This window comes from Aythya fuligula, chromosome 17 (genome assembly GCF_009819795.1).
Source record: "Aythya fuligula isolate bAytFul2 chromosome 17, bAytFul2.pri, whole genome shotgun sequence".
NCBI classification, from domain to species: Eukaryota; Metazoa; Chordata; class Aves; order Anseriformes; family Anatidae; genus Aythya; species Aythya fuligula.
The window spans coordinates 10,895,965-10,920,632 of NC_045575.1; the positions used below are offsets into that span (position 1 = coordinate 10,895,965).

At 41.7% G+C, this 24,668-nt stretch overlaps 1 protein-coding gene across 14 annotated transcripts in view; it reads right to left on the reverse strand.

Moving 5' to 3' along the window:
• The window catches only part of ARVCF (ARVCF delta catenin family member), a 272,311-nt gene that overhangs the window by 24,164 nt on the left and 223,479 nt on the right, over window positions 1-24,668 (reverse strand). For 12 of the 14 annotated variants that reach the window (XM_032199308.1, XM_032199310.1, XM_032199312.1 and 9 more), the window contains 2 exons: window positions 24,533-24,550; window positions 20,214-20,285 (listed from right to left, as the gene is read on the reverse strand). In XM_032199308.1, the coding sequence (XP_032055199.1) occupies window positions 20,214-20,285; window positions 24,533-24,550 (90 nt within the window). The remainder of the gene's footprint in view (window positions 1-20,213; window positions 20,286-24,532; window positions 24,551-24,668) is intronic. The other 2 variants (XM_032199311.1, XM_032199309.1) reach the window with 1 other exon arrangement.

The window sequence follows — 24,668 nt, forward strand, 5'->3', positions numbered from 1 at the left end:
AAATTCTGACTTACTGTTTAAAAAGAGAAGCAAATTTCATACCAAGCTAGAAAGATGCAGGGGACACCACCATAAGAAAAACAAACCACCACCACCACCAAAAAAAAAACCTTACCCCAAACAACAAAAAAAAAATCACTAAAACAAACTCTTACAGTTGCTTGTTCTTGCAGTGTCCACAGGCACGTTTACAGTAGTGTTTTAATTCAGTCCAATTCTGAAATAAATTTCCCAGTTGCCCTGCACTTACTGCACTTTGGTTCCCAACACAGAGCAGTCAGAGCACCATCTGGACCCATCTTGGGATGAAATTAAACCAACAGATGCACTCCAGGACCGCACTGAGGGTGTGCTGACCAGCAACGTGAGGAAGTTCAAGGGCTGATCTCCTCATAGAGAGCTGCACCACTTGCTAATACACCCATCCTCTGTGCCGGCCAATTCAGGGCGCAAGATGTGACAGCTACCAGCAGATGGAGCGAGTGGAGCCCAAACTGCAACTTCTCTGCAAGGTCATACGCTAACAGACTTTGTAGGAAAAGAAAGCAGCTGCCTAAGCAACTAGGAAGCTATGAGCCAAAAGAGAAGCCTCATGTCAGTAAAAGAACCTAACAATTTGATTCTGCAAGAAAGAAAAGCTCCACACATCTCAGACTCTTGCCCTCTCCTGGCAGCAGGCTGGTAACTTCATTAAAAACTATGCAATTCATTGTTTGCAAGTTAAACAGTTGCAAGCCAAAATTCATAATCATTTTCTACAGATATATTTTCATTACTAAGCAGCAAGTCAGTCTAGCAGCACAACACCTCCCATTCCAGGAAGCCTCACCCTGCAGATTCATAGTACGCTACATGAAAAAAAACAAAAACACCAAAAACAACACAGAAGGCCGGGGGAGGCATCTGGTTAGTTTATAAAAACAGTAATCAGAGCCTTAAAATAAAATAAAAAAACAAACAAAAAAAACCATCAGCTCCATTCCATCTGTATGCTGTGCTTCAGCACCCGGTGCACAGCTTGAATGCCAATATAAACTTGCAAGATTATTCTAATTGAAAGGCTTAACAGCAGCGAAAACGCAGCCAGCTCCAACAGAGCCAACCGCTTGGAATAATCGATGGCGAATGCAGCTCGATACAGATACACGTAGAATACTGAATGTCATACAACAGAGGCAGCGCAAATTTCTCCAATGGATGAAGAAGAAATAATAGGTGGAACATTATGAAGAGTTTAGCTTTCATGTCAGGGCAGAGCACAAGTCAGGGCAGGTATTATGCTTATTGCAGAGACTCAGCCAAGAATGCAGCATCCACCGCTGAGCAGGAGCACTGAAGAAAGACAGAGCTGCCTTTAAATGGTGTTGAAAAGAACAACCAGAATAATATGGGACACATGAGACTCAAATCAGGCTTGAGGGAATATTTAAGAGGAGGTTTTCTATTTAGAAAACGAATACGGCCATAGTGTGTGACCTTTCCAACTAATCTACCAAGTCACTCAAGTTCTAAAATTATGTCAACTCTTCCCAGTTTACCACCTACTCCCCCAATGAAAAAAGCAATGGCTCACGAGTTCAAAAGGGAAGCAGTCCCCCAGCCCTGCCAAGGATGTAACAGGAATGCTATCAGCACTTTAAAGCCTGGAGGTATGCAAAAAAACAAGGGGCTAGTCTCAGGGAAGGCAGAAGGGCAGCAAGAGAGGAAATGGGAGGGCAAGGCAGCACAGGAGAAATAAGGATGCCTGAGAAAGCAAACTGTCTTTTGCCTTTTCTATTATTTTTTAGGTTTCCCAAGCTCCACAAGCTGTCATCGGGGTATCTCCTCTTACAGAGATTGCTTTGTATGAGATTAGTTGTATTCCGTTTCATATCAAAGAATAAGCAATTTAACAAAGAGACAGCTCAATTAAACACAACCCATTTTGACCTTGTGTGAGTTCCAGCACACTGTTTTCTACGAGCAGATATTTTAAAGCTATAACAGATCTTCCTTTCCAAGCAACCTGCAAGCAGCATTTCTCCCAACAGCATCCGACACACTGCTCAACAACAAAGGCTTTTTTTTCAAGCCTATGCAGTGAAGTCTCTTGGCAGCTGGAGATATTCAGTTAACAACTTTCTCTCCTCTGTTCACTAATCAGCAGAGAAGGCTCTGGAGGACCAATACTTAATAAGGATCCGAATGCTGCTGCTGGTAACTAGAGCACTACCCAAGCTACTAGTTGGAAAGGGGAATGGGATGTCCCTGAAGGCCTGGTACTGAAGGGCAGGGAATACCTGGCAGCAAGGCTGATGCAGGGAAGGGAGAACTGCTGAGGGTCTCCTCTGAGAGGGAGAGCAGGCATGCTGCTGAGCTGCACATTTAAGCATTTGTAGGTCACCTCTGGTGTGTTTTTTGATAAAAACCATCATTACAAGCAACAGTGCTATGGATCTGAAGTTAATATTAAACCCTTTGGCTGAATGATTAAAATAGGAGATGCATGTAAATAGCTTCCTTGATGCCAGACCCAGAAGACTTGTATCTGACCTTGAAGACTTTAGACACAGTACATGAAATGTCAATACTTCCTTTTTTTGCTACCTCACCTGATCCAAAGTTATTATTTACTTCACAGAAATAACTAAATACATTTTCCTTTAAAGAGAATAGACAGGCATGCTATTCCAAAAATGAGTGCAGTCTGAAATGCAATTTTTACCTAAAATCACCCACTAAATACCATTCTCTCTTTCACACACACACAACACAAACCTTGGAGTCTCTTCTTCATGAGCTACAGACCAAACACTATCTGTTTGAAAGCACAGGTTCGCCTTTTTCCATAACCACTTTACCATGGAGTTTGCAAGCCCCCAAAAGCACTCCAGGCCCTGCAACACCAATGCCAAATCTCAAACTGGAGCTTGGTTCACAATCCTGGTTCACGTGTGCAAGTGAATAGGAACCTAACTCTCAGCAAAGCTCTGCAGGGTTTCAGAGCACAATGCTGCTACCCTTGCAGGGTAGTGTACTCGTGGTAGCTCAGGCACACCACAGACTCCAAGCTGCAGGTGAACATTTCTCTTGCTTGGAGAGATTCTGTGCATTTTTGGTGGTCTTGCATGTTACAGTGTACTCTTGCTTCAACTGCTTTGTTATTTGAAGACAGAAGACAGATTAGGCTTATCAGGCTGGTGATCTCACTGACAGCAGATCGATGTGCTAGGAAAGCAGCAATGCAAATATTCCTAGATGCAGACAGTCTTGCTCGCTGCCTCCAGGGAAGCTTCTTCCTGAAGCTTTCAGGTTGGACGCGTGCCTCCAACAGCTGATGCCAACAGGACACTGGGCACAGCGATGATGCACGTGGCACTGGGGACTCCTTAAACAGACAGCAATTTGGCCCAAGCACACAAGATCAATGCGAAGCGTGTCATTGATCATGTTGTTTCCCTGGGAGGGAAAAGCTGACTTTCCAGATGCTGTCTGCTACATAATAAGAATATTTGAACAACAGTGGACCAAGTCAAATGTCCACGCTCATTCTTTGAGATCTCAGGGGTGCTGCTGCTCCTGTTGACCATGGGTGCTTCTGACACATCTGTTCCTGCCTCCACAAGGGTCCAGAATTTCACTTGATCTTTCTTCCTCCCTAAAAGGGCTCAGATGGTCTAGCTTGGTGACTGCTCACATGCCCTGAGGGGTCTCTCCTAGTGTGTGGTAAGAAACAGCTCTGTTTTGTCACCCCTCCGAATAGCAATTACACGGATTGCACAATCCAAGGTAGAAATGAGAACACTGCCCGGTCTGTCTGGCTTCTGGGCCAGATTACATGAGTAGAAAATGTGGAAGCCCAGGGAGGTGTCCACTTAATATCCTCAGAGCTGTAAGGACAAGCCAAGAACATGCGGGGATGCCACAGCAGTCAAGATCCAAAGCACAGCCAAAGATGGTTCCCATTTGCAACTCTGGACAGATGCAGCAATGAGGGGACATTACAGAAAGCCTCATTTGATACAAGCAGGTGTGAAAATGAACCCCACTTCTTAATATACAAAGCTTTTAAATGAAGGAATCTCTAGGCTGGAATTTGCTTACTCTCCACTATGGGAGGGCTTGAACTCCCTGCTTTTCAAAGCATATTGCGAAGGTCTTTTCTGTTTAGCCAAGCTTTCCCAAAGGAGCAAGAAGAATAGAGAGATGGCTGGTAAAGCTAATGAGGACTGGAAGCTTGAGGAAAATTGTTACTTTTCACATTACAAAAACAAATGTGGTTTTACAACTGCATACTTGTGTATACACGCCAGAACATGCGTGTTTTTAGGGACTTTTCCTTAAGCTGGAAAAAAAGCCAAAACAGGATACAAATATTTTCCTTACAAAACCCACATCCAGCTCAGTAAAAGTGTGCCATTCCTCCTCAGACCATAGCTGCTACGTGATGCAGCTGAACAGATGTGAGATCTACGACAGACTGTTCACTGCCTGCACTGCTGCAGATGCCTAACAGTCCAGCCCAACTGTCAGGTCTGAGCTTACTGCATAAAATGTGTTTCTTAAAGAGAGAGAGATACTGAGTGATTCCCTGAAGGAACACCCATCGAAATACCACACCACAGCCATGTCCAATAATAAAATACAAGATATTGCTGTTAGTACCTTATCAACAAGTTCAAGAACCTCATAACATAGAAACGTCTCAGAACTCGACTCGTCACTGCAAATTAACAGCACTGTTAACGGACACCTTCCTCTGCCTTCTGGCTGCCTGGACCCACCATTTTCCTTCCTCTAATATTTGGTGTGTGTTTAACTAAGGATCGTGTGTTCCAAATTGCCTTTTTTCTGGCCTCGAGCCCCTGTCCAATTCAGCCCTGCAGTTCCAGATGCCAATCAGATGCTCTGACTCTAGGAAGCTAATGAGCTTTTAGCTTCCTCCCAGCTCAGTAGTAGAAACGTGTTTGTAGAAAAATGCTTACTGCAAAAGGAGTCATGGACTAGATTCTGATTTTATTCACAACTGTTCAGATGTCGAAAAGCTTTATAAACTTGCTGTCATAAAATTCCAGCAAATAAGCAAGCACAGAAGAAAGGGAAGAAAGACTACAAAAGGCAGATGGAAGGCACCAAAGGGAAAAACAAAAAACAAACAAAAAAAACCACAATATGGTAGTGCTTATTTAGTTGAAATATCCACCCACCCTCAGATATTGAGTACTGGAGTTACGCAAGAAAGGTGGAAGGGCTTGGCATGGATGCAGCAGCCACAGGATGTGACAAAATCGATAGCCCCACTTCTCCAGAACTCCATGGATGTGATTTCTCTCTACCAGGCCTGTGGAGAGTCAGGGTGTGGGGAGGACCCAGAGCACCCTGTGGGATCAGGCCCTGTCTGCTCTTACACATAGTGGATGCTGCCACTGAATCTTAATCAGCGAGACAAAAACAAATCCTCCATCACTGGGGAATTTACAGAAATTGGACTGCTTTGTCAGGTATGGGACTAGGGGGATTTCCACCGACTGTGCTTCAAAAAACAGTTCTGCTGCTGAGGGACTTCCAGCTCCGGTTTGAAAGCCTGCACATCCCTGACAAGCGTTTGGATGCATCAGCAACGGGTACTGCTTCAGAGCTGCGACAGACCAGGATCGACAGACAGTATTTCCACTTGGGCTGGCACCTGTCAGGTTCTCCCCTTTGCAGTCTGTCTTTGCAGAGTCTTATCTTCAGTGCCAAGGGAAAAACAACTTCAAGAAAAAAAAAACAACACAACAAATCTTTCACAGCTCACACACTGAACTACTTGGAAGGCAATTCGAAAGCTTTTTTCTGGGTTACTCATGCTTCACTGAATCTACTTATTCTTCCACTTCTCATCATGATTTCTAATATAAAAATCTCCTAAATGGTCAGAAGCCATTACACAGGTACGGTTATTCTTATTAGTTCAGTTGCTTGCTAGAGGCCTGTCTGCTTAAGGCAGTGAAGGGCAGCAGAACTCCCCAGCTTGACTTGCTAGAATATGAAGGAGGAATAAATCTGTCTATTCTCCTGTGTATCTACCCTCATGGAAACATCAAACACTTCAAAGTACTTCCCAGTTAGAAGGAAATATTTGGGTAAAAACATCTAACCTTTCCTAAGGAAAGGTTAGCAGTATCCAAGCCAAGAAGAAGCTAGCAGATCCCATCTCAGCCTAGAGAAATAAAAGGTCAGTGATTCCTCATCAGCAGGACTGACATGGGAAGCCTGCTCAGTTGATTCCAGGCATAGTCCTGCAATATTGTCTTTAAAAGCACTTTATAGGCAAGTACCATATGGAAAGACTCCCTCATGTTATTAAATAATTTATTATATGCAAACGCAAACACATCCCTCCAATCCTGTTTGTGTTCTGAAATAGCTAATTAGCTCCTGCTGCAGCTTCCAAAGTCAAAAGTGTGTTTCAATTTCTCTCTCTATTTCATGAAAGCTGCCACATGCACCCAAAGGAAGCCCAGTGCCTCTAATCTGTCTCAATTACAGTCACTATGCTGCTGTCAGGCAATTCAAACATCTCCCAAGCATCCAAGAAAAAGAATTTGATATTTTCAATGTCAACTAAATGTCAGGCCAGAATGGAAGCGGCACGAACAGAAGGTTTTCTTCAAGTTCTCTAACACAAAAATTGACCTTACAGCTCAGGTTTTCAGGGTGCAGTATTTGGGTAGTTAATTCTCATGGATTTCAGCTGGAAAACCTAATGACTTCAGGAACAGAGATGTTCCAACCACCCTCAAAGCACCTTGTCCATACCCACTCTGGGGCTACAGATGGTGAGAGGCAAGAGAAGGTGCTGCTGCTCCTCCCTCACTGAGCTGTGATACACAACACTAAATGTGCGGAGGGAGGGGATAGTCTTTTTTTCTGCCAACCACTTGCTAACTTCTTAGAAAAGCAAGAAATTTCTATTAAATGCAAATATGTCTGATGTACTGACTGCCTGATAATCATTGGTAGAGCTGACTAACAGTTTTGCCCATAAAATTATAGGTTTCCTAGTAACACAAATCTTGCTATAAAAGATGAATTTGGACTGAATTGTGAGATACAACAACATGATCTGGACAGAAGTAGCTCTCTGAAGCCTTAGCGGTCCTAACTCATTTTACAACCACAAATAAATCCATCTGTAAGTAAAAAGGGGGGAAAAAATAAAAGATTTGTGCCCCAGCTCGTAGGAGGCAATGAATGAGCTACTTAGTTGAAATGAATAGAGTAAGCACTGAGACATTTTTCAAGAGACAGCATAGGAATGTTAGATAGCATCCAACTGCAGCCTGTCCCCATTTCAACCATCCTACAGGCACAGCCCACATTCACAAACCACCACAGTCATATGGGAAATTCCACATCAATACAACAACAGACACTAACTCAAAGCAATTCCAACAACTTCCTTGAAACCACTTCATCGCTGTTAAAATAACGAGAAGGTCCTTAACCCTGGAAAACAGGTCATTTAAGGCAATTTTCAATTCCAGTGCAGCTTTATTATGATAACATAATGCAATTAAAAATTGAGCTTAAAACTACTCATGAAAAGTTTTCAAGCGGAAGCTGTCACATACTGCAGAGGTTGCTCATGTCTGTGGAAACTCTGAAAAGGCCAACAGAAGTGCAAATGGGGTGAGGTACTTCTTCAAGAGTATTGAAGTTTCCATCATGTTACAGGGTGTACCCATTTCTAATCGTTCATATATACACAACAGTGTTCTTCTCTAACTTCATGTAGGCCATCTCAGCCCACAGCTGGATCTTGAAATAGGACTCCAGGCTGCAGTGAGGTGTGGGACACCAAATTCCAAGTGTTCAGGAAAACTGGAATCATCTCACAGAAAACTGTCAATACAGTTTAATTTCAATGGGTTTTATCTCTGTATTGCTTTCATTTCAGCAAGCAGCTATGTAGGACTTGTAAAGGACCTGCTTTTGCTGGGATTTAGCTATTAAGCAAAAACTTGCAGAACTAGACAAACTGAGACATACGTGGCTTTACCAAGTCTCAAGTTTTAGATACTAGCAGTAACCCAAAGGCAAGCAGTCTCCTGGAAGTAACCCTCTGTAGATCTTTTCCTATTCATGGCCCTTCATATTTTGTAGGGGTTACATTAGATTAAATGTTCTTCCTAGCTTTGCTTGAGATGGACATGAAGAACGACATTTTGAAATGGAGTGGCTTTTCTACCTTGCTTGTTACCATGAGCCAGCTGGAAAGAAATTGCTTCAGGAATCATGAAGCAATCTCTTCTGAGCTCTGCCACTGAAATGCTCTGTAACTCTGTACAGCTGCTTTAGCAATCTGTATTCTCCTTTTCCCTCACACATGATTTCTGTCTTGCCTATCTAAACGTGGCCTGTTCAAGCACACTGTCATAGTGTCAGGCTACTGGTAAAAGTTAGAAGCTGTGAAGCTGCTCTAAATGGCTCCTACAAAAGCAACAATACATTCAGTAAAATATGGAGACCTCAAGGCACGCAAAACATGACTAAACTGGATGTGAGATGGAAGGATTGCTCTTTCATGTCCTCACTCCAGATAAGCCCGAGCCATAGTCCATTCCTAAACAGACGAATAACATTTCACGCCAGTGTTGAATTCTAGTTTTCCCTATGACCAAGACTGAGAAAATTCAGGGCTGAAAGTAATGGTCTGAAAGGATGAAATAAAAATGCTCTCCTTTCTACCACATACTGATCAACATTCACACAGATCATCTGAAAATGCCTGGGTCAGCAATCAAGCTCTCAGTGGGTTCAGAGCAAATAACAGTTGGATTGACATTGCTTTCCAAACCACGCAGAGGTAAGATTTCTCTCCCACTCCCCTCCAAAGTTGACAGGTAAATTTAAGTGTCTACTGTATGATGTAAAATGCCCGCCTCGTAGTTCAAGGTCATTTTACTTCAATCCACAGTTTAGATGTATACGGCACATTAAGTCATGTCATTGCCCTGTCATGATGGAGAAGAGGGGAGCTTTTAAGCCTGTGTAGAGCACTCAGGGTTGTAGAAATAAATATGGCTTTGGAGAGCAGCTTTCACATTCAAGATCTCAAAGTGGCTTACAAAGTAATGAGTCAGATAATATGACTGCAGCAACTGTGTAGGTAAATGCACCAGAAATTAATGCTGAGAAAACAGAAGTTAATTTTTTTGATTATTTGCCTTTCTGCAAAACACATCTGCAGCTTCAGCCTGACTAATGAGCACCAGTAACTTCTGCAATTTAGAATTCACAGGTTATATGACATTCCAGTTTATATTAATTTTCAGATTAACTCCATGATTAAAGCTTTCCATTAACTCTAATAAATACTGTTCAAGCAGAAGTGGAAAAATACTAGCCACCTTACTGCATGTACTTCTCCTGTACTAGTTGTACTACAAGGCAGGCCTCCTTGGCCTGATCTCTAGTACCTCAATTTGCAATTAGTTCAGAAACACATAACTATTTCATTTTTGTTGTCCCTTTCTCTCTCCTCCATCATTAGCTGTTAGAAACATACCACCAATGACTGATTAACAGTGTAACGAGGAATCTGTGGTTTATTGTGCTGACACCAGAGAAAGTGCATACTGTAAAAAAATAAAAAAATATAAAAATAGATTTTTTTTTTTTTGAAAAAAGACATACCTTGAAAGTGTGTGTGTGTGTGTGATCAACCTGAGAGCCAACAATTAAGAGGCATTTTGCATATTATGCTCCTTTTTCCCCAAGTAACCTGGGCAAATGGGCTCTCTCACTCTTTTTCCCATCTCAGTTGCCTAGCTAGCTGCTGTGGATTAAGCCATTTTGAAAATAACTTGTCCCTAAGAAAAAGAAATACACTGTTTCTTTGCACGCAGACAATTCTTGGCTGACTTTGTAATCAGTTAGCAAAAACAGTCACAGAGAATAACTATGATGAGAAAGAGCGTGGGAGGTCCCACGGGTTGCCCCCTGCTCAAAGCAGCCTCAGCACTGAACTGGCACCAAGTTAGTGATGACTTTGTCCAGCCAGGCCTTGAAACCCAGCAAAGCTTCTCTGTGAACCTGTTCCAATGCTTAACCTGCATTTTTGTGTGCATAAGTACTAGACACGATAGCCAGACTATCCAAGACAGAATTTTAAGTAAGATCCAAGAGATATCAGGCTAACATTGAGTTTTGAAAACACCTGAGCCATGTAGGCCTCTGAGAAAGCCATCCACTCGCCTATTCCTCCCAAAGGCACAGCTTTCAGACCACTTACGCAGAGCTCTAACTATTCCTTTTACTTACACACAGCCTATTTCTGGAAGTCTGGCCAGGGACTTAAACCCCACGTTAAACCAGCTTTCTGCCTCAGCTGCTCAGAAACTTTCTGCCGGCCTCTTGTCAAGTAGCTTTGTCAGCAGAACCTTGCTGCCCTAACTTCTGACGGACACCAGAGACACTTGTAACTTTGTGCAACAAGGTTTTTGTGATTATTTTTGACACGAAACTTCACCTCTAAATTCTGGCCATATAATAAATTCTGGAGTTGCTCTTTTTTGCTTTTCACAGTAATACTAGCTAGGCAATAGGAAAATTTTCTGATTTGCACCTCTCTTCAAAGTGTAACATCTCATTTTTTACACTTATGATAGAAGGGGAAAAAGTCTGTAAGCTTTCATTGCTGTTTTTTAACCAAAACTGAAGTAATATGGCACAAATTTAACATAAAGCAGCACTTTTGGATGGATGGATGGATGGATGGATGGATGGATGGATGGATGGATGGATGGATGGATGGATGGAGATCTCACTGTAGTGACTAAGTCCCAAGGCTGAGGCAGGTCAAGTTATGTGAGATAAACACTGCCTCATCACAGAATCACTCAGGCTAGAAAAGACCTCTAAGATCATCTAGTCTAACCTTTAACCAACTTCTGCCTTTGTTTTGGGCAAATTTTCTTGGCATATTCTCATTTTATAAATAGTCCTTGATCAGCATCTGTATAATGAGCTACGCCCTGTAATAACAGACATTTTGTTTTGGAGTAACAATTAGCATTGCTTGTCAAATAGAAATACAAAGTGAGACATAAAAAAACATACACACAAACCAAAAGGGGGAGAAGAATACTAACTAATCTCAGAAAGGGACAAACAGTGCAGGGAAGGTTGCGAGCACAGAAAACATAACTGAGAACTAACACATTCCAACATGAACTACTTTATCCTGAGAAATGGTAGCCAACATGTGAGTCCAGTCAGTGATTCAAGGATTAAGATCCTGTTAGCTGCCTCCGAATCGCCAAGTAACACATCGCTGAAACTGAAGTAAACGCTGTAGCTGAGCTGTAAAACTTGCTGAGTTTTACAACAAGTACTGTTACAGCAAGTTATGTAATGGTTTCTCAATGCATTTATCTATGCAAAGCACCATAAATAAGGCAGATGAACTTCATAAAAATACAAAGCGTGGCATGAGTAACAAGAATACTAAGCAATTCCCAGTGTTATGTAACTTCAAACTACTCTCTGCACTGGGAAGTCATCACAAAATATTCCAATTTCCATTCACAAAACGTCCCACTGGAGTAAGACACTACCACACGCCTTGAACAAAAGCTGTTTTTATTTAATATTCATATCACTGCAGTGCTAGCAACAGTTATAATACCAATACTTTGGCCAAATTTGCTGTTTTTACAAACACATCATGTACACTCATTCTGCACTGGTTATCACAGCAGCAGTGAAAATACCAGTAATTATTCTACTGAAAGCAGTGGAAGTAGCTAAACATCATGAATGAGTCCACTACAGCTCTGGCATCTGAATGCAATTAGCTCGCCTAAGGCCACTCAGCAAGTCAGTAGCAATGCTGGAATGTGAAAATGAGACTTCCTTACTTCCAGCTCTGTCTTCTGCTGAAACCTCAAATCACTCAATCACCTCAGTAGCTGCCATAATTACTATGTGCTTCAGTGGAATTCCTACTGTTTAGTTTTTCATAGGCTATTTTATTATGCAAGTATGTATAGGCTGTTCTAGTTGAAGATGTTATAACCACACACACTATAAATCTCATTTCTGTGCATTTGTAACTTGGCCACAGATTCCTAACAAGCTGGAAAGGGAATTTACCACCAGGGATTCTTGTCTTTTGAAGATACAGCTAGTTGTTGTAACAGATCTAATAATCTTAGGTGTTAGCCCTAAGCAAGAAGGAGCTGGAAACTGACTACGGGAATTATTTTAATCCTAAAGGACCTAAAGATGGAGAGGGACTATCTTGTCTCCAATTGCCAGCTTCTCCCCTCCACATGCTGAGGAAGTCTGAACATTCAAGAATGCAAGGGAAGGATAAACAAGAGGAATAGTTGTGGATGTTCATCCACTGTTTCTGGGATAACCAAGGACCTTCTGATGTGTCAGTTTCTTCTCATTCGTAAGGAAGAGTTTTAAACAGTTCAGAAAGCAAGTTGTCTTCCTGACTCATCTCGCATACATACTCCCTCTAGCTGATAAGACAGAGGAAGACTAAGGGAAAAGGAGGAGCTCTAGAAGTAAACAAGTTACAACGAAGCCAAAAGTAGTGATGGACATGAAGAACCCTGTCATGACTTCATAAAGATGTTCACATTCTCAGCTCCCTATAAATATAGAATTGAAATAAATTCCCGTATCACTACAATCACTCCTGTTCCCTCCCCCTTCCAGCAGTTGTTTCCACTGCTCCTCTTAGATTTCAAAGCTACATGATCTAAAACTGAAAAAGACATTTGTGCTATGAAGTGTCCATACTGGATGTAGGGAGAAGTGATCACATCCACCTGCTTAAAGCTTTGCCATGGTGATCTCTCACAGACAAAACAGACCTCAACTTCAGAAAGAACCTCTGCAGATGGAAGCATGTTCTGTGTGGCCTGATTCAAATCTTCTCGATGCCCTTTGTGGACTACTGAGAATTGACCTTACTTACAGTACCTTTCTCAAAAAGTTATGGTCCTCACTGAGTGCCCACACACAGGGCTAGAATCGAAGACAGGATGACAAAAATAATCCGTCTGTCCACCTACTACACCTACACAACAGCAGCTGTAGAAGATAAAGTCCTGGGTGTCACAATTCTAAGTTGGCCCCAAAACAAAACCCTAAATATACTTTACTTTCAGATGAGGAGCTGGAGAGCAACATCAAAGTCAACCTAGCCTTCCTTTTCTCCTGAAGCTGAAATCCACCAGAACTCGAAGCCAGCTTCTCGCACAAGCACAAGAAAAAAGAACAGAATGCTTTCACTCCTGGACTGGAAATAAACAGATACGTTGTTAAAACCCCCAAAGCAGGCACTATAAGTCTCACATATCTGATATCTGGCAGCTGACCTGCAAAGGTACAGAGATAATAGAATGAATACATCCAAACCAACTCATCTGTTATTTTTCCACTACTAATATTTCCTAAAACCTCACTGCTGGATGCAGCCACTTGCACCTGACTTGCCCCTTCCCAACCCAAGGCTCCCAAGATAATGCAGTAATACAAGAAATCAGCTAGAAGAGAGGTGTTTTTTTTTTTTTCTTCTACTCTCCACTGTTCTTCTTAAACCAAAGAGCTGCTGCACGTGTTCCCAAATCCTTGTACTGCTCTCTATTTTGCACCGGAGTATCAGACTCCACTGACTTCCAACTGTCATCTGAATAAATAACAACAGACTAGAAAAAAGCCCGTAGGTACCAGTAGGCAAAACAAGATACCTGGGGAAAATCTGCCACGTTAACTACTAAGCCAGTTCAATAGCTGTTAAAAATAGGCTGGGTCATATAGATATATATATTTTTAACCTTATGCTACCGAGTTATGCAGAAGGAAACAGAGGTCACTCCATGGTTAAAAATCTTTATATTGCCAGGCTGTTCAAGGCTTACCAGTTGTACAATAGCAAAACGAAAAGAACAATCCTTAAGAGTTGTGCTAATGATTTATTTTATGCAACACCTGTGCAGCAAGGTGAGCTTATCAGCAGGTGAATCAGTAACTACCAGGACTGCTTTAACAATGAAGTCCAGCAGCTCTGTATGTGTGTGACAAGTCCACAAGCAAAAAAAACAGCTGATCCTGGCAACAGACAGCAAAACAGAATAGCGAGCGAGAAGGAACATCGTGACAATGGAGCAGTGTTTGTTCAACAGGTTTCAAAGCCAGCTGCTTCTGCAAAGAGATGCAGACTCTTCCTTCCACTTGTTTCTTCTGCCTTTTTGGCCTACATAAAAATTCTCAAGCGGGTACTGAGGAACATTCTGGCACAAACCTACAGCAAAATTCCTTGTAGGTACCCTGGAGCATATACGGGGACTCAGAGACGGAAGTAAAAGAAACATCTTCTCACCACTGCACCACCCATCAGTGCTCACCTCATTTAGAGTTTACAAACAACACAAGTTCTCTATAAACTTTTTAAAAATAAACAAACAAAGCCAAAAACCACCACTGTTAAGAGAAGAACACTTCTATCGTGACAGTTTTCTGTTTTAAGAGTTTTGTCAAGTTAAGTGCTGGTGACAGGATTTTGCACTTAATTTAAAATCCATGCTAAGAAACCAGCCTTTAAACCCTAAATGTGTGTTAAGGCAGGGTACGACTTTCAAAGGCTTCGGCCAGGCAACTTAAAATATTTTTTTCTATAAAGCACTTGGTATTAGTTAAAGTTGCTTGAGTTGTAATGTCAAGAACAAGGATTTATTTTAGACTCATTTGTTCCGTTGGTGGCAGATGTGTCAGGGCAGAAACAAGATGCAAGGTCTAACAGTGTCACTGCAACCCACTCCTGGACCTCTAATCCACATTCCAGCTCCAGCTCCCCATATGATTTTTCAGACCCTTCAGTCTCAGCCCTGAACTTAAGATTTATATTCTATAAAATTAAACCCATTAAGATCACAAATAAGAGTTTCCCGCTGTAGAGCATAACTCAGAAGACCAGGAAGCAATCCCACAGCCATGCTTCACAACCCAGCTTTGATCAAACAAGTGACTCAACGTAAGAACTGTAAAAGATGATGAAAATAAAGCAGAACATTCCAGAACAATTAAACTTCTGCACTACAAGCAGTCAGTTACAGAATGAATGTGCGCACAAGAAAGGAAAAAAAAAATCCACTGGTGTCCGTTTTGAATTCCTAGCAGATTTAGGGAAAAAGGATTAGAATTTGTAGGTACAAGGCTGGAGGAAGTTTGGCAAGGGCAGGCTGCATAAGGGAATTTTTCTATCTAAGATAATAAATTTTCTCTGACTCAAAGCACTGGAAGACAGATGAGGGAGATTTCACTGCTTCGTAAATTACAAAAAAAAAACACAACACATATACCAAAACCACAATACCACATGGGAGCCAAAAAGAACATTTTACCTGGTAAAGCAACAGAAATACAAGATACTTAATTCTGATAGGAGTTCTATCGCCATGCATGAAACACTTAAAAGATGTTAAAATACAAGAACATGTTACCTGCTCTCACAGAAGAGGTCTTCTCAGCCCCTCAATTTTCCCTAGCAGGCACAGGAGGGATGTGGATCTACCATTAATCAAGCAATTCCACTCACTCACCATACAACAATCAAAATTAATGATTGAAAGGAGATGGAAAGGGCAGGTGAGAGCTTGTGTCAACATTTAAGGACTTCAAGAAAGCAAATTAAAATAGCAGTGAAATGAGAACAGAAGCTAATCTTAATTACAAACAAAGTCAGAATAAAGCTTCAGTGAAGTTTCCTCTCTCCCCCATGACAGCGTTGCCTATAGCTGAAGACAAATTGCTAGCATTTTGGTAATCTACTAAGTTAAAGTCATTACCCTGACAGTGCCAGGAAGTCTAATTTCCTGGAGCAGTAACACACAGATTTATAAGTGAATTTAAACACTCACCTTCTGGAATAGAAAATCTATCATCAGCACTGGGCTACATGGAAAGTGACTGAGTATTTGAGATAACAGAGAAAGAGGAAATTCACCTGCTGACTAAAGTTCATGCAAGATCTCCTTCCCTACGTACAAAGGCTACTGACCAGCGTAAGCGTACGCACAAGGCTGAGCTTTTGAATATATGTGCAGCTTTTCTTTCAGGTCCCTGCTACAACAAAATGGATTTGTTCAAATACGAGCATCTTTATTGCTAGCCCAGTATTTCTGCTCTACTCTATTCCTATGACCATGTTCCCATTAAAATGCAACTAAGCTTAAATAATCAAAAGAGAAAAGAAAAAAATAATAAACACTAACTGATTTATAGGAGAGAATGAGTTAGCTCATCCGCCAGGCTGAGATGTACCTGAACACACGTCCTTTTGGCTGAAAAATTTCAACTCCCGAATGAGATGAACTGAAACTAGACCTTTACTTCATTTTCAACACCCAAAGCAGCTTAGAGCATCCGCTTTTATGCTATTAGATATATGCAAGCATAAGAAAGAAGCCAAGAGATTTGTCTAAACTAACAGCGTAGTGCTTTGGACTTAATTATGAATAACTGACCAATTACCTACAAAGAGCAGACTTGCTTTTCTGATGAACAGAGGTGGACAATCCAGCACCCTCCCATCAGGAGGATCAAACGTTACAACCTTCCTAACATCTTCAGAGGGCTGACACAGATCAGTGCTGATTCTTTTCAGAAAACCTTATCTCACAATCTGCCAGTCTGCCATCTGAGACACTGCTTTCCACTGCACAGATATGATTAATCTGGATCTTTTCCCTACTGTACGAGCCTCCTGTCACTAGTCCTGCTCAGAAATAAGGGCTCTGCTCACAAAGCCAAGGAACTGTACTACGCTACGTATCAAACGTGCACACAGGAGAAATCAACATTCACACCAAGGTAGCACAGAAAGAGCAGTCTGCAGAGGAGTCAGCCAACGCTGCTGTCAGTGACCTACTTTATATCGGGGAAGGGATTTTAGCAAGACTGTTTTTTCTCCCAGAAGTAGGAATTTTTTGAAAGTACTAAATTTAGCAAGGTCCTAGGGACAGCATTTGTAATTTCTTGTCAGTGCTGTCTCCTTCTCACATGGCTCTATGCAAGCTCTTATCGTTTCCCCCAAATTTATCCTCTCTCCCTGTCTGTCAGGAAAAAAAAATGCTCCTTTCAACAAAGAGGAAACAAGAAGCATCTCTTCCACAATTCTTCCTCATGAGGACAGCAGTACTCTGGACGCTGCCGGAGCAAATATATTTATTTTTTTTATATCAGATGAGACAGCTTCTGAAAGCATTAGAAGATCTCTCATCTGACATTATCCAGTTTACTACAAATGATAACCCTGCACTAGAAGCATCCCCCTGCCAGAACGCCTAGCACATAAAGTTAATAAAGGTTTAGAAATGGTTTCAGGGCTGCTCAAATGCCGTGCTGTGCAAAATCTGATTTCCATTAAAAACAAAAAAAAAAAAAAAAAAGAAACAAGAGCAATCAAAAGAAAGAGGACTTTAGATCATCCCTTAGTTAAAAAAAAAAAAAAAAAAAAAAAAAAAAAAGATTGCCTTCATTCATTCTTTCCTCTCCAGAGCGAACAAATTCCAGGAAGAAATTACTAGTATTTAAACCAAGTAATAACCCAAATTCCCTTTGTTCTATTCAGAACATGAACATGTTCATAAACTGTCTTGAAAGAGACTGAAAAAATCTCTGCCATACAGACAGACATTTACCTGTCCCATTCCCCCACAACTAGAACTCCCAAAGGGTTCTGCTTTTATGATGTTCACCTGTGTGATAAGCAGAGATTCCTGTAATTAAAGTCATTCTGAGACCAAACAAAATTTCCAGAGATGATAGAAAATGGGTTTGAACTAGTTCACATTTTCTAGATTGCAGTTTTTCAAGTGATCATAAGCACAGCCTCAATTAAGCTCAGTGATCACATCTAAAATTATTCTATAAGGAAACCATGTCATCAGCTTCCTAAAGCCTGTTTAGATCCACCAGATAAACATCATGGATGTTGACGCAAGATTACAGGAAACTTTACAACACTGCATCCCAATGTTTAGGTAACCACCACAATGTTCATTTGCTGCACTGCATAAACAAATCTTATTACCCCAGTTTCATATGCCCACAAAGATTCCAGCTGAAAACTCACTTTAATATGGCTTTAATAATACATGAAAGAGATTAATCTATAATTGTTGATTTTTGAAATAGCACTTCATTGTGTCACTCAAACTGAGTGCTTTTGATCATTAAAACTTGCATGATTTTTCAATCTTAGTAACGAGGTTCTGCTTCAGCTGAGAGCTGATCTCATCAGAACCAATTATACTCTATGGCATACATCTGACCTGAGCTTTTAAGGGGTTTCAGACTGCAATTTTATTTTTCTTATCTTACTGAACAATTCAAAGTCCTAGCAATCTTGTTAGGACCTTTAATATCCAGGATGTAAACTAGACGCTTAGCAGGAAACTACTGGTAAAAGACAACAAAAATGTGTCACAATTTTTGTCCTCCCTTTACGCACACAAATGAATAGTTCCTCATGCCTTTTCCCATGCAAATGGGCTTCTTTCAAAACTGGGGGATTAATCGCCTAACCCAATCTAGTATGAGATATGTAGTTAGATTACAATCTATTCCATTTAGATTAAATTAGGGTATCTCAAGAATTGTCAAACAAAGCCTCTTCAAGAGCGTGCCATTTCTGGCAATTGAAAATGATAACGAGCTGCGTAAGTTCTGATAGCACGACATAGCTCCTATCAGATATGCCACACAAATTCTACCATTAGCAAAGCCACATCAAAGACTTCAAATTTATTTTAAATAAAGTTATTCAAGATACATTCCTTTTCATAAATCCTCAATTTCCATTTTTCCTTTACTGGCACCTACATTCCAATCACATTTATAAAACAATTAAAGAGTTGAAGCCCTTGCTATATTTTGCCCTCCCCCCCCCATTCTTTTTTATTAACACCCTTAAGAAGTGTCCTTGCTTTGCAATGTGATCAGTGCCCAGCCCTGAATTGAAGACATGGAAGTGATAGTTGGTTAAGAGCCTTTTCCTGCAGCTCCCATAACACGATGGTATTGTACCTTATAGGAGGTGCCTTAGTATCTCATGCAATAATGCACCAGATGGAAATCTGTATTTAGACATCAGCCTAGAAACTGCACCCATTGTAGATGGTGTCTGTAAATAAATTAGATCTATCTATATACTAGGATTAGTTTTTGTATAATCAAAACAGAGCTCCACTGCCCATGAATTTAACTGAGTGCAGCACTTCACACGTACAATTATTGTGCCATTACTGACCACCATTACATCTCTAAGAACATTAGATGTGGCCTTTGCTGCTGCCCTCAGTTTACAGAAATGAAATTGAAGCACAAATCAGTTGATTTGATCAAGGTCACTGTGGTGGCAGAATTCAGGTATCCAAAGAAAATCTAGAGATCTCTTTATACTCTCTGGAACTGTATATGTGATACAGGAAGAATTCAATTGTCCTTTGGAAGAATACTTTGGTAGTCCTTGGCACTTACAGATCATTAAGGTGAGGGTGCTCTAGAAGAGCTTCTCCTGCAAGACCAGGCTGACAGGGTGGCACCACAGCAGTTGCCACGACAACGGTTGATCTGCAGTGATATTGCACACACTTCAAAAACCTGTACAAGTTTCAAAACACTGTCCAATGCTGTAAGAAGTCTGATGAGACCCAAATCATCTCCTAACCTCCAAACAAGGAAAGAGAGCACCACACGTACAGGGTGGGATGCAGATCATCTGTACAAGATTTCACCTCTGCCAGAAGCTGAAATGCAAAAGCACAATGCAGAAAAACCGAAGAACTATAGAGATGCCAGGAAAGGGAAAAGATGAGTGATAAGTACACTCAGCTAATGCATTGCTTAATTCCTTACATTCAGGTTCAGTGCAGGCAATTTGCAAATGGAGTTGTAAAAGACAACTGCATGCATTTACGCTTCTATGGAGGTACACCACCTAATACCAAATCAGACAGGCCTCTTTGAGATTCTCCCCATTTAGCAATTTAATATAAAAGCTGCTTATATCCCGTATTAAATACTAAATAAGCTCTGACACACCTATTATTTCAATTAACTGAAAATAAAAGGAAGATCAACCTGATATGCTCATGTCTCAAGTCCCTTTAAGAGCCTCCAGCTCCCATGCTACTTGTTATTTCCAAAAGCACAAACATTAGCATTACCTTTTGCTGTTTCAGACCGCTTAGGCAAATCAAGTGTATCAAAATTCCTGTCCAAATCTCCATTCTTCTTTCCTGTGCAAAAAAATAAGACAACAGATGGTAAAGACTATCAGCATACTGACAGGTAAGTTACTGTCATGCGCATCTATGAGAGAAGATATTGACTCAGAATATAAATCAGACTACTACAAGAATCTGTACATGTGTGACCTGCAATCCAGCTGCATAGCTGTGCTTTTAGCCTGAGCAATTGCAGGCTAAAAAAAACAAAAACAACCATGCAACTTTCAGGTTGATTTGCTAACATGAGAGCACTGGCAATTCAGTGGGCCTTGAGAGTGCTTAAAATCTTCAAAAGCTGTGCCATTTCTCTTCTTTGCAAAGCTGCAGTCCTCCCTCAGAGACCCAGGATTTCCTCATTATTCCCACAGAGAAGTTTTGACCTGAGGCTTAGCTGAAGAAGAAACAGAGCAGCAGAGGAAAATACAACAGGCTTGCTTAGCAGCCTCTATCCTCACTGTGACTGCCAGGTAGGGAGGCCTAGATTTAACGGTACAGACAGCAACCAACAACTTAACCTTCAGTTGCCCTTCAATCAATGAAGTGCAATTTTGGCTACTTAGTAGAAACTGATGGAAACAATTTCATATTTTTTGCTAAGAGACAGTTTTAAACCTTTTCATCAGCTTTTATTTAATTTAATTTATTTTTTAGGCTAGAAATACAAGGTTACGTACACAGCTGGGGAGAGAAGTGTTAATTTTCTCTTCCCCGACCAAAGGGGCACACCGCCTTGGCTAAGCACACTTGAATGCTGTGGGAGAACCAAGTTCCTTGTGGCTGGAAGCCCTGGCAGCAGATTTTCAAGGAAGTGCAGGAATCCTCATGGCTTCTGAGGACAGCATTGTACAATTTAGCTTTTCCAATTTATTTTAAGGGGAAAATCCAGTCAGTTATTTAGTCCCTTTTGCACAAGAGCAGGGGAAGAAGGTGCAACAATGAGTGATGAGATGAATTCAGAACAACTTGATTTAAGCTTCAGGGGCGGCTTCTGGCCAGGGACCCTACCAGACTGTCACTGGAGGTCTACAGGAAGGGCTAAAAGCTCCATCAGTAGGGATGGTTAAAAGCAAACAGGAAAACAGTCCTTGGAAAACCTAACACAGAGAGTTACAAGAGACTTGTCTTGACTATGAATAGGTCACAGAAGAGGAAAGGCCAATCCCTGCCCCACTATAGGAAGCTGCTGGTGCAGCTTCTGCATGGGGAAGTCACTGGGCTGCTCTACCTTTCTTCCTGACAAGAGACCAAACATGCAGTATGGTGGAGAAACAGCTTTTAAAAACCAATATGAACACTTAGAAATGACAGTAAGAGGAAAGAAAGAAAAACTTGAGGCTAGCAATACATTCTCTCCCTTTATTTGGAAAAACAAAACACACCAACACCACCTTTAAGTACTGAACAAAACAAAGCATGGATCTGGAAGTTCTGTTCATCTGAAGTAATTTGGTTGAAGCATGGAAAAGTCATCTTTCTACACTGCAGCCCTCCATCTAGATTTTGCACCGTGACAGAAGCAGAACCATGTTGCTCGGGGAACTGAATACCAGGAAGAACAAAACGCACAGCGAAGGTCACAGCATTTCGAAACGACAGCTGAGCCCTGCTGCTGCCTGCAAACCCTCGTTGACCCTCAGACCAGGGAGAGGAAAAAGCAGGGCAGAGGGATTAAAAAAGGAGCACTGGAGGAATGAAGTCGGTGTTTAGGAAAGATTACAGACTTAAAACCAAGAAATGTGACTGCATCTTATCTACAAGTATGACAAGCTTTTTTCACATGCCCCCAGATTTCATGTCTCTGGCATTAGCTAGTTAAAAACCTCAGAATAACTGCACTGAGGGCCAGGCTTTACTCAGCTATTCATTTCAGAAGTTCTCCCTACAATTTTAAGATCGGAGTTTGTTATTTCTACCAGCCCTGCAGAACTGAGATGGCGCAGGAAGAGCCAGACTCCCTTCTCTGGGGTACACTGGTCAGTGAGCAGCACGTACTCGTGCAGCACTTTGTAAGGGACTGTCCAGGAGAACACAGCAGGCTGCTACAGCTCTTGAGCTGGCAGCATGGAAGCAGCTGCCTGGTTATTAAGCCATCTTTCATTAAGACAGCACGGTCCACCTGTGTTTTGTGAATTTCATTTCCAGCCTCACAATTTCAGGGCCAGGCTGAACGTACTGGCCTTCTTCTGTGAAACCTTTCCTGGTTCGTCTCGCAGCCCCCAGAGGAACTAATCCAGCCCTCGGGCAAAACCACATCTGTTTAAAACAGAAGCTGCCAGCTGTTTACAAATGGAAGAAATTCAGAAGACAGAGTTCTGACCATGGGGATCTCAACTCTACAAACTGCTTGGTTAATCAAATTGAGCAGAGGCCAGGTTCAGAAATACCTGAAGCACCTCCATTTTCCAGAGCCTTCCTACAGGGAGAGGGTTCGGAGCATGAGGAATAAGCTGTAAGATGATTCCACAGAAATCCATCTGGAAGACAAAGGTGGCCCAGCTGCTACTTCTTCCATTTAATTTCCGTGAGACCCAAAATATTGATTTGGATTTTCTAAAAAGGTGACAGAATTTAGCAATTTCAAGAGCCAATCAATTACACAGCCCTCAGCCATCACTGAGCCTGCCTGATATCACAAGAAAAACAGCTTCCCTGCCAGCCACCGGAGCTCTGAACATCTTGCTATCCCTCAAGCCAGCCAGGATCGCTGGTGCCCAGGGATGCTTAAATGACCACACTAGCAGTTAAAAATTTGAAAGCACTGGTTTTGGACATCTCAATTTCTGTTGCTCTACGCGTCTCCCTCCTCCCCAGGTTTTCCTGACCTAGCAACACTAGACAAAAGACGATGTTGTTGGATTACAAGCAGAGCTTCGAACTTGGCCAAGAGACAGACAGCCCTGAATGTGCCTGCTGACAGGTCTGTTTTATGAAACCTGGCTGTAGGAATTGGCACTGCAACTGGGTTTGGGAAAACAGCCTGACACGAGACTTGCTTGTACAAGATGCAATTTACAGTCTCTGAAACAGTGGGATTAAAATTCTTTGCCTCTCCCCCCACTTCTTCTATGTGAGAAACAACCAAAACATGACCTTTTGCATTTTCATTCTGCCAGCAAGGACCCTGAGGTGTGACCCAGTGTTATTAACCACTAATGTTGTTTATGATCTTCCTTAAATGTCGTTCTGTTTTCCTGGATAATCAATACAGCTATTCAGCTAGACCACTCTTGCTGAAGGATTAATTCCCAAACACTTCCTTCCTGGTTAAAGAAAATAAATTAAAAGCAAAGAGATTTGTTCATGACACCAGCACCATCCCCAGCAGTCAATACTGTGCTTGTTAATACACCCCCTGAGCTGGACGGCGGTGGAGTAACAGAAAGCAAGGGCTGAGCTCTGCCTTGCCAACATGCCCACCCTCCACAGGCCTCACCAGTCACAGTCAGAAATCAGCATCTCACGGAATGCTAACGAGCAGCTTTTGTTGCGGGGAGCAATTTTTTCAACATTTCTCTTCTGGCTCAGCCCTCCAGACCTCATTGATCTTAAGCAAGTGTCACAGACTGAGAACGAGCCCATCTTTACCCCCAGATCAGTATCGATAACACAGTGCACCATCAATAACTCCAGGGCACTCCACAGCCTAACTCAACTTCCCAGCTGAAGGAGGAGGGAGGGAAGGAAGCTTGGACATTTCAATTGCAATTTCACCTGTTGTGTTAGGATGTTAAACTGAAGGGCAGAGCCCCCAACAATTTACTGGAGGTGTCTTCACCTAGCTAGTGTGAATGTCTGTAATAAAGACGCAGCAGCCAAGGCACCTGGGCCCAGTCAGACAAAATGCCAAGGCTCTCTGAGAACACTCATCCAAGCTGCTGAGTCTTTACAGTTATCGCTACACAGGTGAGTTAGCAAAGCTGTACTTTGGCATGACAGGGTTGGGAAGGCAGCTCACACACTTACCTGTGCCCTCCCTCATGGGTTTATCAAGCCAGTCACAAATCAATTCTGTTACTGCACTTGCACCAGGACTGAATAAAAATGTCTTTTCTATTAGCAATGTGAGAAGACCAAACATAAAATGCTCCCTCAATTAGACAGCGGATTTCCATGCCTGCTGAAATGAACAGGAGGATGCACTGGGGGAGCAGAGAAGGCGAATGAGCAAGACTTTGATGTCAGCTCTTTGCCTTGCATGTAAAAGCAGAACAATGCAGATTATGGTGATGATAAAAAAAAGTATTGCAAAGACTCACCTTGATTGAACCATTCCTCTAATTACCAGAAAAGCAGCAAAAGAAAAACAAAAATTTACAGGGAGAAAGAAAATACAAAGGAACAGTCACAAAGAGGCAGAGTTTTACAGGACAGGTTCAAAGCCTGAGATTTACA